This window comes from Peromyscus eremicus, chromosome 10 (assembly GCF_949786415.1).
Source record: "Peromyscus eremicus chromosome 10, PerEre_H2_v1, whole genome shotgun sequence".
NCBI lineage: Eukaryota > Metazoa > Chordata > Mammalia > Rodentia > Cricetidae > Peromyscus > Peromyscus eremicus.
In genome coordinates, this window is record NC_081426.1 from 20,646,338 (window position 1) to 20,662,672 (window position 16,335).

At 39.7% G+C, this 16,335-nt stretch overlaps 1 protein-coding gene across 1 annotated transcript in view; it reads right to left on the reverse strand.

The window, feature by feature from the left end:
* Abca13 (ATP binding cassette subfamily A member 13) overlaps nt 1-16,335 on the reverse strand; it is a 422,866-nt gene that overhangs the window by 170,001 nt on the left and 236,530 nt on the right. Inside the window, exon 42 of the mRNA XM_059275000.1 lies at nt 5,928-6,027. Coding sequence (XP_059130983.1) covers nt 5,928-6,027 — 100 coding nt within the window. The remainder of the gene's footprint in view (nt 1-5,927; nt 6,028-16,335) is intronic.

Below are 16,335 nucleotides of genomic sequence, written 5' to 3' on the forward strand. Positions count from 1 at the left end.
TCATCACATGTTTTATTTCTAATACATTTATGCAGATTTTCCCTAATATTCCCCAGGTTAGGAACATACAATTGTCATTTATAAATGGATGTGTTACTACAATGAAATATATATAGGAGGAATGCATTTGTTTTGTTTGTTTTCTTGATAATGATATTTACAAGGGCCTCTTATCATATTTTCCTATAAAACAGTTACATATGGAAGTAATTAATGTATCTTAAGAGAAATGAATACTCAAAATTTAAAACTTTAGGCAAAACATCAAAAACTTAAAGCATTTAACAGGTATGTACATTTTATGAAAAAATTGTACAAACCATAAGACATAGAGACAAACTATGATATATATTGTAATTATGTCTAATTGCATATGTAGTAATATTACTCTAGGAAAAAAAGGCTTGAAAAAAATCTGACTACTCCATTCCTTATATGAAAGGATTTTTTTTTCTTTATGTATTTTGCTTTTTTATTATTTGTATTATTTAAAGCAATTTTTTTTTAAATTTTTATTTTGCAATACAATTCAGTTCTACATATCAGCCACAGATTCCCTTGTTCTCCCCCCTCCCGCCCCCCTCACCTTCCCCCCAGCCCGCCCCCCATTCCAATCTCCTCCAGGGCAAAGCCTTCCCCACAGACTGAGATCAACCTGGTGGACTCAGTCCAGAAAGGATTTTTTGCTTGTTTTGATTTTAAGTGCATTTGTCCTAAAGTGATGAAAACGCCTTCTAGAGAGGTATCTGGCTTGACAGACCCTGAGGAGCCTGTAGGTACCTGCTACTGCTCAGCCTCATCTGGGAGATACTTACACAGGTTTGTGTCTTCTGGTGGTATGGCAAAGGTCTAAGCTGTTTACTACAAAAATGTATACACTCTGTGTCAGTAAAAATAAACTTAAAACACTTTCTTTAAAATATATAAAACTCACAGGTAAAGCAAAATGAACAGCATTATTAAACGAGGAATTCATGTGGCTGGTAAATATAAAGGGCTCAAGTGACAGAATTCAGTTCATCATATTTTAATGACCAAAAGCTAAAATGACCCACAGATACTCAGACCTTATGGGCCATCCCTCCTCCTGAGCATGACTGAGACCTGTAGGATGGCTGTAGTTCCTATGACTCAATATGCAGGTATAAGGGATGTTCTCAATCTGTATCTCAAGCAGGTTTACCTGCTCACTTTGTGGAAGAAAGGGTTAAGACCTGGAGGTTTAAATAATTTGATAACAACTCCAGAAGATCAATTTAAGATCTTTATCAGACAAGCAACCCCTGACTACTCTGTTTCAGAAGGAAGGAGTGAGGGAGATGGAAAGGAGGGAGGGGGGAGAAGTGAGAGAGGGAGGGAAGGAGGAAGGGAGGGAGGGAAAAAGGGAGGAGGAAGAAAGAAGGGAAGAAAGGAATTTCTAGAGCTAGAAAATACAATAAATGAATTTGGGGGGAAAAAGAATCACAGTGTACTTGAATAGCATAGGGAACTATCAGTGAACTTTAGGACAGTCACGGAAGTCACTAGGTCTGAGACAAAAATAGAAAAGAATGGAAAAAAGAAGTCAGAGCCCAGAGATGCAAGAGATAATATCTACTGAACCAGTGTGAGTATGTGCTTGTATGTATCTGTGTGTGTTCAGATTTACAGAAGGACAAATAAAAAACAGAAATTTCCAGAAAGATGAGGAAACAACAATGTGCAAAGGGAGCAAAATGAGTTCCAAGAAGCAAACAAACCCATCATGATGCGTTAGAGACAAGCTGTTGACCACCTCAGAGAACTCTGAAAGTCGAGGGGAAGAGATATCTCAGTACAGGGAACCATGGGTATCTCGGGGAAGTCATGCATGCCAGAGGCAGTAGGGAACTATTCAAAGTAGAAATACTTCTGCTAACTGATTTTTATACTTGGCATAAATACCTTGTTAAAATGAAGGTATATTGGATGTTTATAAATAAACAAACAAAAGCTAAGCACATGCATTACTAATAGAGGTACCATCTAAAAAATGTTTTAGAGTATCTCAAATTGAAATAAAATTGAAGTTAAACAATGCAGGGTTAATAGAACACAAGCAGCCCAAAATATAAGCATTTATAGTACACAAAAAATACATGGATAAAAACAGTATTTTGCAATTTGTCTTATACACTTTTTATTTTCTATAGAATTTAAAAGACAAAAATCATAAAACAGCTATAAATTTGTGATAATGAGTACACAATATATAAAAATGTCATTTTGACAACCATACCATAGTAGGTAAGGCTGACCTTCAATAAAGTTTGTGTATGTGATTAAAGTCAATACCGTATTAATTTAAGATAGATTATATTTCTATGATATACATGATACAATTGGTAAACAGATTAAAATGCATAAAATACACATAAATGGGGGTTTTAAATGAAAAAATATTACTACAAAAATAAATGTAGACAAGTCAGTAATGAACAAGAAGGTGACTAGAAAGTCCTAAGATACATACAAATAAGGACCAAAATGTTAAACAAGTACAACTGTATTGAAGTTATCTTAAATAAGAATGAATTAACACTTATACCTAAAGACACAGAGTAACAGCATGATTAAAAGACAGGCTTCAACTATATGCTGTCTAGGCAACATACAAAATGGAGACATATACGCCGACAGTGAAAGAATACAAAAATGTATTTGGTGCTAATAGTAAACAAAAGAAAATAGGGATGGATACATTACTATCAGACCAAAAAGAATAAATAGAAGACAGTTAAAAGAGAAAAGGAACATCATATTGAAATTTCTGTACAAAGAATTTAATTATAGTGGATGTAACAATTACAAACATGTAAGAACCAACCATCAGATCCCATAAACATATAAAGCAAACACTTACAGAAACAAAGAGAAAATAGACAGCTCTATAATAACAGAGATGTCAATATCCCCCTTCAGTAATGGACAGAAAATCCCACACAGACCAGTAAAGTAAGGAGAATTGAAGTTAAAGGCAAATGTACATAAACTATGGAACAAATGGACATGATTGACATAAATAGGTGACTCCACTCACAATACATCACGATATACGTGCATTATAGCCATAAAATCATGAAGAACTCTTACAAGCCAACAACAGCTTGAAACCACTTGAAAATTAATTTGAGAAAGGAGTGGCAGGTTAAACAAACCTAAGATGTATTGAAAAGTCATATGGAAACCAACTATTTTATAAGATAATTTAAAAGGATAACTTAAAAGTTATTTTGTAAGATAATTTAAAAGGATAACTTAAAAGGGTATGGGGCAATGGCAATGGTAACACTGCATGGAGAGGCAATGCTATCCCCAACAGACCTGGGCTGTCTAATGATAGAAATCCCAGTGCCAAATACCCAATACCCCTCTTCAAGTTATTGGTCAGGAAGGCCCTAGAAGCCCTGCAAAAAAGCGCGGACTATTGCCACTGTTCCTGGTTGTCCAGCATACCTAGATGATAAAATCCTATTGTTGACGATAACCCTTTGGTTACAGGGCCCAGTGAAATCAAGCTGGAATAAACTGGGAAAATTCCTCCCTTCTGACTATCACAGTGCCAGAGATGCTGTGCAGTTACTGGTGAAGAAAAGGTAGTAATAATTTTACCCAGCACTGGACCTTGCATACTACAATACTGACCTCTCAGCAAAAATGTGTCCTTTAGTGCAATAATGACATTGCTGTTATAGGAGGAACCAACCAATATTCTGGTACGGCTGGGAAGGGAGACTTAAGCCTCACTTCTAGCTAAAGAGCTTCTGGCAATTAATGGCTGCTGGAGGAGGGGAAGTCAGTTTACTTCAGGGAAAGTGGTCAGTATTAGGTTACCAATATCCAGTACATTACCCCACACCCATAAGCATAAGGTCCATACTAATTGGACTCAGTGGGTTACTTTTTTTTTAATTGTAGAGAACATAAAAGTAGGGATATGTTGGAGGACATAGAGGAGTAGGAGGAGGAATTCAGGGTGGATGTGACCAAGATGCATTGTATACATGTATGAAATTATCAAAGAATAAATAAAACATTAATGTAATTAATTGCAACAGTCATTTCTTCAAAGATTTACTAAACAACCAATAAGCACATGAATAAATGCCCAGTCTTACTAATCAGTGTATTAGTGAGGACTGGAGGAATTGGAATCTTCATGCTGTTGGTAAAAAATGTGAGGTGTAGACAGATAACAGTCTTTCGCAAATCATCAAGTGTGTGATCCAGCAATTCTATTCATAGGTATCTACTTAAAAACATTCACCAAACACTAGCTTTGGGGGCATGTTCTAATGAAAAAACAATGGAAACAACCTAAGTTTTCATCAACTGATGGATGGACAGGAGAATTTGGTATATGCAGGCAATGGGGTTTTAAATGGCAACTGAAAGAAAAACGTGTTTGTAGAAGCTGATCACAAGGACTAGCTGTGTCATTCATCCACACAAAATATTTACAACAGGCTAATCTGGAGAGCTAAAATGTGTGCTTGGGCTTTCTTAAGCCTAGAGGGATGGGAATTGTAGATGAAAGTTTTCCTGTGTCCTGCCCAGTCCACAGTGGCTCATACCCAAGTAAACACACAGAGGCTTATATTAATTAAAACTGCTCAGCCATTAGCTCAGGCCTACCACTGACTAGCTCTTACACTTAAACTCAACCCATTTCTGTTAATCTATATGTTGCCACATATTCCATGACTTTATCTGTGTGTCATTACATGCTGCTCCCTGGAAAGCAGGCTAGCGTCTCCTAACTCTGCTCTTCCTCTTCCCAGAATTCTCCTTGTCTGCTTATCCTGCCTATATTTCCTGCCTGGCTACTGGCTAATCAGAGTTTTACTTATCAACCAATCAGAGCAACACATTCACAGCATATAGTGTGATATTACCCATCAGGGAATCCTACAGAGTGATTGGTATGTAACCTAATGTTCTGTTTTAAGCATTAATAATAAAAAACAGCCCAAGATCAAGTATAATAATGGATGCACATGAATAAAAAAACATTGAGTTGTGTATTTTAAATGGGTAAAATGTGGGTCATAAGAATTATGTCTCAATATTATGCTATAAACAGTAGAGATGTTTGACATAATCATTAGGGAAATATAAATTAAGACTGTAGTGAGAAACCAACTAAACATCAGTTTTGACAGCCAATGTATGTGTCATAGACCTGATCATACCAAAAGGAGAGAAAATGAGGCATTTGCAACCTCCATACAGTGCTGCAGAGAATGCACTGTTAAACATCACATCCCATTTAATTCTAGTAATGTACTCATGGTGGAGGGTGTCTGTGTCCCTCAAGTCTGAAGTTTCTGAAGAAGAGGTGTTACCTTCTGTCTCTCTAGAGCCAGGATCTATGTGTATTGGTGAGTTGTTGCTAACGTGACTGGAAGGGGACTGAATCAGAGCCACAATCCCATAAGCCTGGATTCTGTCCAGCTACTGATACCTGCCCAAAGAAAGCTGCATGCAAAGGTCGGGACACAGACTTATGAACACAAGGCTCATCTTTGGTGCTCTCTTAAGCCACATACACCTTTTTTGTGTGTTTGTAGAATATGGCTATACCTCAGAAACATGCCATAGACTTAAGCAGCATTGGTCTGTGTATGATGATGGCAAACCTAGTTGAGCAAGGTTCATTACGTTAACTGTATGCACTGAGAAATTTCTGCTAAGTAAGTCACGTTATTCATGAAAGATATTCTTGTCCCTTTACAAACCAGGATAGAAATCTAAGCTCTCCAACTCTGATGTAAATTTTCTCAGGACCCCTGACCATCCACTTCTGCCCCCTCACCAGGATCTTGCTATTCTGCCTTGTAAAAACAGATGTTAAATGAGGTTGGTAGCCTTTTGCCTTGAACAGAAATACAAAAGGCTATGCTACTTACAGTGTTGAGGTCCAGTAGGTCTCTCATTCTGAGGCTCTAATTTGATTTCTGGAGTAGTGTGAGACTTTTTGTTGGTATCTTGCAAGAGCATCAAAAACACCTTTTGAAAATTAAAATAAATGAGATGCATATATTTTACATTTCCTCACAAATTACACATATTTCCATTTCTTTTGCCTCAGTCATCCATTAGGTCATAACACACATCAAACACATTCTGTTTCATTGATCATTCACCTAATTAGTGTAACTCTAATATAGCATGGGACTCTGTAATATAATCGATAGGCCTACCATAGGATACAAGTCTAACTGAAATGAGATTATGAACCCACAGCAGCTACACAGGTGAGCAAGGCTGGTCAAATCCACCGTGCAACTGAATGGGGAAAGGGCAGGAAACAGCAGCTATGCTCAAGTCAGCTTGAGTTTGCGACTCACAATGCCAGCATCTTAGAAATCTCAAACTTAGGAGTCACATATTTAAATAATGCAGTTAATTTAGGGTGGCTACAAACTCGTCTATGAAAACCACCCACTGAATGTGTACCCCCCCCAGGGGTTATGATACACCATGTCACTCAGACAGCGAAGTTTTGACTTATCAGTGCACTATTTAGCTAGAACTGGATGAAGTCCAAGCTTGTATCTAAAACCCTGAGATGAATCTCAATCCAACAAAAATGTGACGAATGGACATGGGTATGAGTCAAGACAATGGGACTGTGGTGGGCTACGGACAATGAAGCATTGACTACATTTGGAGACCTGGAGGACATTTAGAAAGAGCTGAACTAAAGATCTCCAACGTACACTAAGAGGGATATTTCAGCCCCACACAGAAGTCAAAGATGCTCAGCCATGTAGCAGTGCAGCTCTATGGTAGAGGGCATCTGTGACCATGGGCACAGGGCTCACCACCCAGGTTACAAGAATGCCTCATCTGTGAAACCAGAGAATACCACTTCAGCTCATGTTTGGTAGATGCTAGCTATAGAAGCTTTGTGCAGACCCTAAAGTGTTGCAGGACAATTTTCCACATTGTCACTCCACTGAACCAATAAAGCGACCTGGAATCAAGGATGGAGTCAGGTATTGGCTCACCAGGATTAGCCATAGAGATGCTGGAGGAGTGAGGAAGTCAGATAGAGAGAGACAGGAAGAGAGAAGGAGAGGGCTGCGGGGAAGGGGGGGGGGTTCCAGGGCTTTGGGGTTGAGAAAACACGGATAGTAGGGTCAGCCGATTGTCCTTCCACTGTTCTTGGATTTATCAAGTTTTTACCTCAATTTGTGACTCGAGTTTTTATTAATACTAGAACAACTAGGTAAAGGCTATACTGGAGGCATACAGTATCTGCACTATCATTATGTCTGTAGGCAAAATCCACTGGTAAAAGAGGCATGGTGCGCTGTCACTGTAGCATTGGTGAAGTCTGTACACACACTTCCATCCCTCCCATCTCTGCACGTATCTACCACAAAAACATCCACGGAGATCCACGTGCCTGGCCCTGGCCTCACTTCTAGGGTCTTAGTCTCGCTGCCTATCCAACATCTAGCTCACACTCAGCGTGACCACTCTCTTCCTGAACTTCTGACGTCTCTAAACAACATCATGAGCCTGACTCCTTTAACTAAGCAAAGAGTCATGAATTTGTTCAAGTGTTTCTGGCCTGACTCTTTCCACAGGGGAAGACACATGGAGAGGGCCCCAGAGACAGAAGCAGTGAGCGAGTGAGCCCGTGGGGAGATGTATATACTCTCTCTTCATGTGGTTAATTAGTTCAGACAGAATCCTACTGAGTAAAAGCTGTGTCCTCAACACTGGTCAAGGTCAGAGAGGTTTCAGTGGATTTGAGGTGGTTCCCTTCTTTGAAAGGTAACACAGTTGCTGATTCTCAGCAAGATCTCCAGGAAAAGCTGCATCACCCACCTCACTACAAATAAACACAGTGTTGACAATAATTTAGGATGACACAGTGTATACATGCCAGTCATGCAGCCCTGGACACATTACTTCATCACTCTGTAACTTGGCTTCTTGGTGAGCTAAATGGTAATAATAAGTCACATGTCATAGGACCACTGGAAGCAGTAAATATGTTTTAGGAGAGATTGATGGGAACCATGCCTGGCATGTAGCAAGCTCACCATGTCTCATCTGGATTTGCCAGAGGACACCCGCACATGATATGCTTTATTGTGTAAGCCTCAAATCAATCCAATAAAATAAGTACTGCTATCCCCACTGTAGATGAAAGCTTGAAGGATTAGCACAGTAATTATTCACCCAGCAAATCCACACAGAATAAAATGAGAAATAAGAGTGTGAGCTGAGAATTACTCATTGAATGAGACCTTGTGATGGAATTTTAGTCTAAAAGAAATTTTTATTTGATGGTCACAAGTAACTATATCATAAAGAATATTTTATTACAATAGCTAAATTTTACCATCTTCATGCCTCCTTTTTCTACTTCCCCATCTCTTCCTGCCCCTCTAAAAAGCCTATGCAGATGGATATGTATGTGTCTAAGTCTATGACTGCCATGCATGCATGCATGTGTGTTGTACGTACATATTGGAGAAAGAAGCAGAATAAGAACATGGGGCAGTAATCTCAAAGCATAGTGAGGCATGGTATCAGAAAAATTAGCACACAGCCCGTATGTGGGTGCCCCATGTGGAGTGTTTCTCTACCTCTTTGCCTGTGAGAGGCAAACTGCAAATCCAAAATCATAAGGAAGTGAATACTGCCATCTAGTGTTGGCCCTCCTTAGCTACAGGTACACTGACCAGGGGTTTCAGGAACTAAAATATTAAAAGAGCCCAAGGGACAGAACAGAAGGGTCACATTTTTCAAAAACAACTTGAAACTGAATGCTGTAGGCAAAGGTCTGAGCTCTGGGTGTGGACATGCCTTTGTAGTTTGGCTCTATAAGTCCCATGCTAAACGGAAGCAGTCAGTCTGCTGCCACAAGCCTCCCTTTTGGAGCAGTCTCATGGACTCCAAACATCCAGAACAGGACAGAAAATGTCAGGCTTTAATGAAACAAAATATATGAAAAGCTTTCCAACATTCCTCTAGGTCTAGGAACTATAAGCCCCATTTTCATTTCAAAGTTTTCCTTATCATTTGAAATATATTTTCTACAAAAAATAATCAATTTTGTTTCATCTGTCCATTTATGAAAAGACAAAACTACTTTAAAAATTCTCATTATAGGTAAGGTTATGAAGGGCCTTATGCTACAAACACCTCTACAAAATGGATATAAAGGAGGCATGAGCCCCCGTATAGGACATCATCTGACAGAGCTGAGCATCTAATATCTCAGGTACGTTTTCTAGTCTAGGAGGTACTTTGAGTGGAGTGGCATCATGTGCATGTACCGTGTCCCCTTCTTTTGATGTTTTTTCTAACACTTGTAGATGAAATGGGGCCAGAGGGCAGCTCAGATGGGCCAAATATTGCCCACACATCTCTATCTTTATACAAAAGTGTTAAATAATCATCTCCAACCTCATCTAATAATTTGCATCTCACTGGGATTACATCAGGCATCTCAAGTAACCAAATCTTCACAACTGCTCATACTACTACTAATTTTATTCAAACAAAATGATGTGTGTGCAATATGTAATGGTGAGGTTAAATTTTAAACACACTAACTAGCAAGAAAAAAGTGAGCAAAAAATATAGCTTTAAAAGCAATGCCTATGGATTTTTCTATTTGTGTGTGTGTGTGTGTGTGTGTGTGTGTGTGTGTGTGTGTGTGTGTAAAATAAATTCAGCAGTTTGGAGATTCTTCATTTGGGAACTTATGTCTCCTTAATTAAGAGAAGCTTCAGGGTGTATGCCTGTTACCATGGTCCAGTGTCATCTGAGCACTGATAATGTTATCAATCCCTTGGGCTGGAGGGCAGTGGTTCATCCGCTGCACAATCTGTTTAAAGGGTAGTGGCAAATAGTCTCCGACCCCAGGCACAATCCACTCTCAAAGTGTCAATGTGATGGACTATACCCCAGATATGGTCAGCACATCCTGCCTTTGGCTTAGGTGCTGCAGAAACTGATGAGGCAGACCTGACTTCTAACGACAACAGAGTTGGGCTGAGTGATGACACTGGCAGGAATGGAATTGCCCAGCTTCCACTAAAATACAGCATGGCCTGCATTTTGTTGTTCAGTTTCTCCTAAAGATAGAATTTTGCTTTTCTTTTTGTCTTTCACAAGTAGAAGATGGCACTGTTTAAAGACCTCAGATAGTAAGACGTAAGAGTTACTGGGAATATTTCCAAAATGCAAGGCTCTGGCCAATGCTGGCCTCTATTGTGCCACACAGTAAGTTGCACATGACAGCACTCTGTCATCACACAGAAGCACCACTGCTCTGGGACGACTGTCATATCATATCAAACACAAGCATGGAAACCTAGAACAGCACATCCGTTACCTCATGATTTTGCAGGTCATAGTACAAAATGAGACTTCATGAACCACAGTCCAGGAAGAACATACTCTCTGGCCTCCAAGCACCTATTTCTGGCCACCACTACATCATGGTGTCAGTGTTTCCCAGCTGAGCATTTTGTAACCCTCTAACAAAGACCTATCTTCTTACATCAGGTCCACCCAGAAAATGCAGGTGCACCATCTCATCACACAGGGGACATTTACAGGGTCCAGAAATTAGGACAAGAATATTTGGGGGCTCATTATTCATCCTATCACATCATCACAATATATTTGAAGCAAGAACATTGACTGGCTACATCCTTAGATAGTCTAGGGATAGTAAAAGCAGAGGACTGAGTACATGCCATCATCCAGCATACCTAAACTTTAATCCCTGGTGGTGGGCAATTTATTGCCTTTCTCTGTTGTAAAGGCAGGATGGATGTGATAAGGTACACAATAAGTTAAATTAAATAAGGTACACAAAAGTTAACTCTATTCATTCTTTTTTTTTGGGGGGGGGATTCGAGACAGGGTTTCTCTGTTTAGTTTTGGTGCCTGTCCTGGATCTCGCTCCATAGACCAGGCTGGCCTCGAACTCACAGAGATCCACCTGGCTTTGCCTCCCAAATGCTGGGATTAAAGACGTGAGCTACCACCGCCCGCCACAAAAAAGTTAACTCTAGGTCAGACTCAGGGTCTATGGCACCCCAAAATGGCTCTTTATAAGCAGAAAATGTTAAAACATTGGCTCCAGGGCTCCAACATGATAGACTGAAACCATAGGAGCACTTGACTTTGGGAGTGTTTGAAACCAAGAAAACTAAAGTACAAAACTGAAGCAACCTCAGAATAGTAAATATGTTGTATTTTGAAGAAAATAAACAAGTAAAACGAAAGAGGGAGGGAGAGGGAGGGAGGGGGAGAAAGGCAGTGAGAGCGAGAACACATTTTCAAGCCTCTAAAATCTGCTCTCTTCTCTGCCTTCTTCTCTTCCTTCTGCTGATGGAGAGAACATGTTAATGTTGGGGCCAGTATAAACTGCAGTGGAAATGGAGCAGGATCACCCAAGAGGACACTATGGAGGTGACCTGGAGGTCAGGGGAAACAGAAAAACATCATAGACAAGAATCAAGTTTCTCACTATCAGACAAGGCAGGAACAAACAATCACAGAGGAAATACGAATAAATGCTTACTATCAAGTAGAACTGAGCTCTTGATTCTCAATATTTAGGTAGAAAGAGAAGCTTCAAAGACAGTATGTTTGTCCAAGACAGAACCTAAGGCCACTGACTACCTCCCTACCAAAAGATGGGGAAACCAAGACTTTATGGAAAATCAGGTTCTAGAGGCCTACTAGGCCACCATAATGTGACAGAAGACAGCTCCCCTTGCCAGGTAGTAGAATATGTTCAAAGAAAGACTGTTAGAAGACACAGAAACCAATGTGAAGGAACTGCCACTGCCAAGGCTGATACGGTTTGAGCATCAAAGAAATCCCAGAAATGAATAAATAGAAAAGGATGAATGGAGTAGAATCCATTAGTCACCACTGATCTAAATAAGGAAATGCATCAAAGAGACCATCCTCTTCTAAGCATGTGAAAGTGACAGAATTATGAAGATAACCCAGGGCAAGCTCTCTAATAATAGTTCATTCAGATGAGGAACTATGGAAGGTGCCAAAAAATGGTAGTGGAGGACTTGACAGATGGGAAGAAATCACCCACCTTACCTTGCTACAATATTATCATATACAAATGAACAAAAAGGCCACCCTGGGCTGCTGGGGATGCTATGAATGTTTTGCTTTGATTGATTGATAAATAAAATGCTGATTGGCCAGTAGCCAAGCAGGAAGTATAGGCAGGACAAGCAGAGAAGAGAATTCTGGGAACAGGAAGGCTGAGTCAGGAGTCGCCAGCCAGATACAGAGGAAGCAAGATGTGAAAGTACCGGTAAGCCACAAGCCACGTGGCAACTTATAGATTAATAGAAATGGGTTAATTTAAGATATAAGAACTAGATAACAAGAAGCCTGAGCCGCTTAGGCAAGTTTAAATAATTAAAAAAAAAAAATGAGTGGCTGCAGGTCTGAGCGGGCCTGAAGATAACTCCAACTACACTGGGCTACAACACGTCCTAGCCATCCTGGGCTATTATGTGAGTTCTTGCCTTGAAATAACAAATTAAAACTACACAAAACAACAAAGAAAACACGTGAGTAAAATTCACCATGTTTGCCTTACGCAAAAAACTGTGACTGAAGTTCAGAGTTGCTGAAAATGAGCCTCATCTGTACAGCCAAGTTCTCCTGCTATCCTTGGTCCTTGGTTCTCAATCCCACACAACGTAAACCTGTTCTTTGTCGGCATCTTCTCTATTTTCAAGCATCAGGAGAAAATGCCTCTTCTGTTTACATTTATTTTATTTATTCACTATAGTGTGTTTGTGCATATACATGTGTGCATGTGACATAGAGTGTGTGTGCAGGTCAGGGGACAGCTTGCTGGAGTCAGATCTTTCCACCATGTGCATCCTGGGAAACATTCCAGGTGTTGGTCTTGGAATCAAGTGCCTTTACCTACTAAGTTAACTGTTTATTAACAAAGCTAAGGAACAATCCAGTTTCAAATGTCAATTTCATGGCTTAGGGATATAGAGACAATAATTTATTTTTTAAAAATGCGTCGTATTTTTAAAGCAAAATTGCTTCCTAGCTACACAGAGTCATGAAAGCTACTTAGCAGGTTTTCTCAACTCCAAGAAAGTCATCAGGCAAAATGCAGATAAACAAAGAGAAAGCACGCAGAGGCGCTAACCAGCCTAGGGGGTCGATAGCCACAGTAGAAGGCAGTCAATGCTCCTGTAAAGAGACATTGACAGAGGACACCCAACAAAAAAAAACTCTTTAAAGGCACTTAATCTTTTTGTAATTTAAAATAGCTTTCTCAAACCAATCCAAGGATAGTACTATGTTGTGTTTCATTAAGTTTCATAGGCATTTTATGTATTTTAACCCTTGTCTATGGTTTCTCTTAAGAAAAGTAACCTTTTCAAAAACATGTGCGCCTATATGAGAGAAGCAAAAAGAAATACTTAAGATTGAAGAAATCAATATTTATTTAGGACCTGTGCTGTGGAAAGCACAGACAAATGGAGAGAGGAGAAAATCATTTCCAGCATTTGAACAAATGCACGCTGCATCTCCAGAGCAATTGAGCAATTGTTCTGTTACTTCTTGTAGTTATTGTTAAGATGGCTAAAGGAGGGAGATCGATCTGGACAAAGACAAAAGAAGATAAAGACATGAGTCACACAGGCACATTATCCCTTTAAGAAGGTAGTTTGAATAAAAGACCCCTGCATTTTGAAGGTGGTGGAACCAATGCTCTATGTAATCAATAAATCGATAGCTTAGATTTTTACTGTATGTAAATAAATAAATAAACACATATTTTTAAGAAAAAAAAAGGTCAAAGGGAGAGAGGATTGAGAAATTTCCAAAATCATAAAAAGACATATAGGTAAAGCACAAATCCAAATACTGGAGAAAAGAAAAGTTAATATTAATATAAATAGAGATATTTAAAATATAAAAAGCATTCTTATAAGTCATCAAACAGTGGAGAATCTAATATAAAATTCAAAATGGGGGGAGCAATCTCTGGAAATCAGCCTCTTGGTGCAGACTCAGCTTAGCTCTTTCCCACTGAGCCTCTTCCCATCTAACCCACCTCAATTTCTTTATGTCAGCCACCAATCCACAAGAATGCCTTCATCGAGAAGCACACAGTGGCCACACTAGGCTGTTCTGCCTGGCACTTCAAACTTGTAACCTATCCAAATGTACTCTTTATTCCTGTAACAGCCTGCCTGCAGGAGTTCCTCTTCACCTAAAAGTATTTCCTGGGGACTCCAATCTTGATGTAGACCCCAGTCCCCAGACTCTTTCCTGTGGTCCTCACAACATTCCTTCCTAGCTTATATTCATTCTTTTGTGTCACTTACAAACTCAGAGAAGCACTATCTACCACGGATCTCGCAGCCACCACACTTGCCTAGAATGTAAAGGGGTTGGCTACAACCATCGAACTCAACACATACCCAACAGAAACAAGACCAAAGATCAATACTGGGAATCAAAAAACACTGATCATTGATGAATCTCAATATTAATGGTCTCAACTCCTCAAAAACAAGGCACAGACTAACAGAATGGATGTAAAAAGAGGATCTGTCCTTCTGCTGCATCCAAGAAGCACACCTTAACATAGGTGTCAGTTCATTTGGATAGACATCACCTCAGAGTGAAAGGGTGGAAAAGATATTTCAAGCAAATGGACCTAAGAAGCAAGTTGGTATTGCCATTTTAATATCTGACAAAATAGACTTCAAACCAAAACTGTCTGAAGGGATATGGGGGATAAATCCTGGGAAAGGAAAAAAATACTATAATTTTTAACATCTGTGGCCCAAATACAAGGGAACACAAGTTCATAAAACAAATACTACTAAACTAAAATCACATATTCACCTTCACACACTGATAGTGGAAGACTTCAATACCTCACTGTTGTCAATAGACAGATCATCTAGACAAAATCTAAACAGAGAAATTCTGGAGTTAACCGGTGTTATAAACCAAATGGACATAACAGATATTTACAGAACTTTTCACCCAAGCACAAAAGAATACACCTTCTTCCCAGCACTTCTCACAGAACTTTCTCCAACACTGACCACATATTAGAACACAAAGTAAGTCTTGACAAATATAAGGAAATTGAAATAACACCCCGCATCCAATCTGACCACCATGGATTAAAGCTGAATATCAACAGCAATAGAAAACAACAGAAAGCTATCAAACCCATGGGAACAAAACAACTCACTACTGAACGAAAATGGGTCAAGAAAGAAATTGGAGACCTTCTACAGCAGAATGAAAATGAATACATACCACACTCAAACATATGGGACTCAATGAAGGCTCTTCTGAGGTAAGTTCATAGCACTAAATGCCTTCATTAAAAAAAAAATAAAGAGACCTCATACTAGTAACTTAATAGCATACCTGAAAGCTCTAAGACAAAAAAAAGAACCACACTCGAGTAAACAGCAAGAATTATTTAAACTCAGGGCAGTAATCAACAAAAGAGAAACAATAAAAAATAGAATCAATGAAACAAAGAGTTGGCTCTTTGAGAAAAGAAATAGGATTGACAAACCTTTATCCAAATGAACTGACAGGTGAAGGGAAAAGATACACATTAACAAAATTAGAGATGAAAAGAAGGGAATAACAACAGACACCCAGGCACCAAGAAAATCCAGAAAATCATTATAAGGACATACCTAAAAAAAAACAAAAAACAAAAACAGTTGCTGTTGAGGGCCATGTCTGGGTCTGAGGTCCTATAGCAACCAAATTCTGAGTTGATATCCATGGCTCCATTTACCACCAAGGGCCTTGCAGATGCCCAGGTTCTGGTCAGCCACCTGAAACTATGTTGGTGTCAACAGGCCATGGTGCCACCAGGGCCATACTGATCTGGGTGGCCTGTGCTGTCACCCAGGACCATGGTGGCATCCAGGCTCATGCTGCAGCTAAGGGGCATGTCTGAGTCTGTGGCCCTACAGCAGACAGGTTCTGAGTTGATGTCTATGTATCCTATTAACACATAGGGTCATGTGGGCAGCTGAGGTCTGGTCAGCCACCTGAGACCATGTTTGCATCCTAGGGCCATGCTGTCACCGGAGCCATACTGATCTGGGTGGCCTGCACAGCCACCAGAGCCATGGTGACACCCAGGCCCAAGCTACTGCTGAGGACATGTCTGGATCCATGGTCCTGCTGCAACTGTTGATCTCCACAGCTCATGGTACCACAGGAGGTCATAGGAACCATGCATGTTGAAATCCAAGGGCTGTGCTGAGCAAGCAT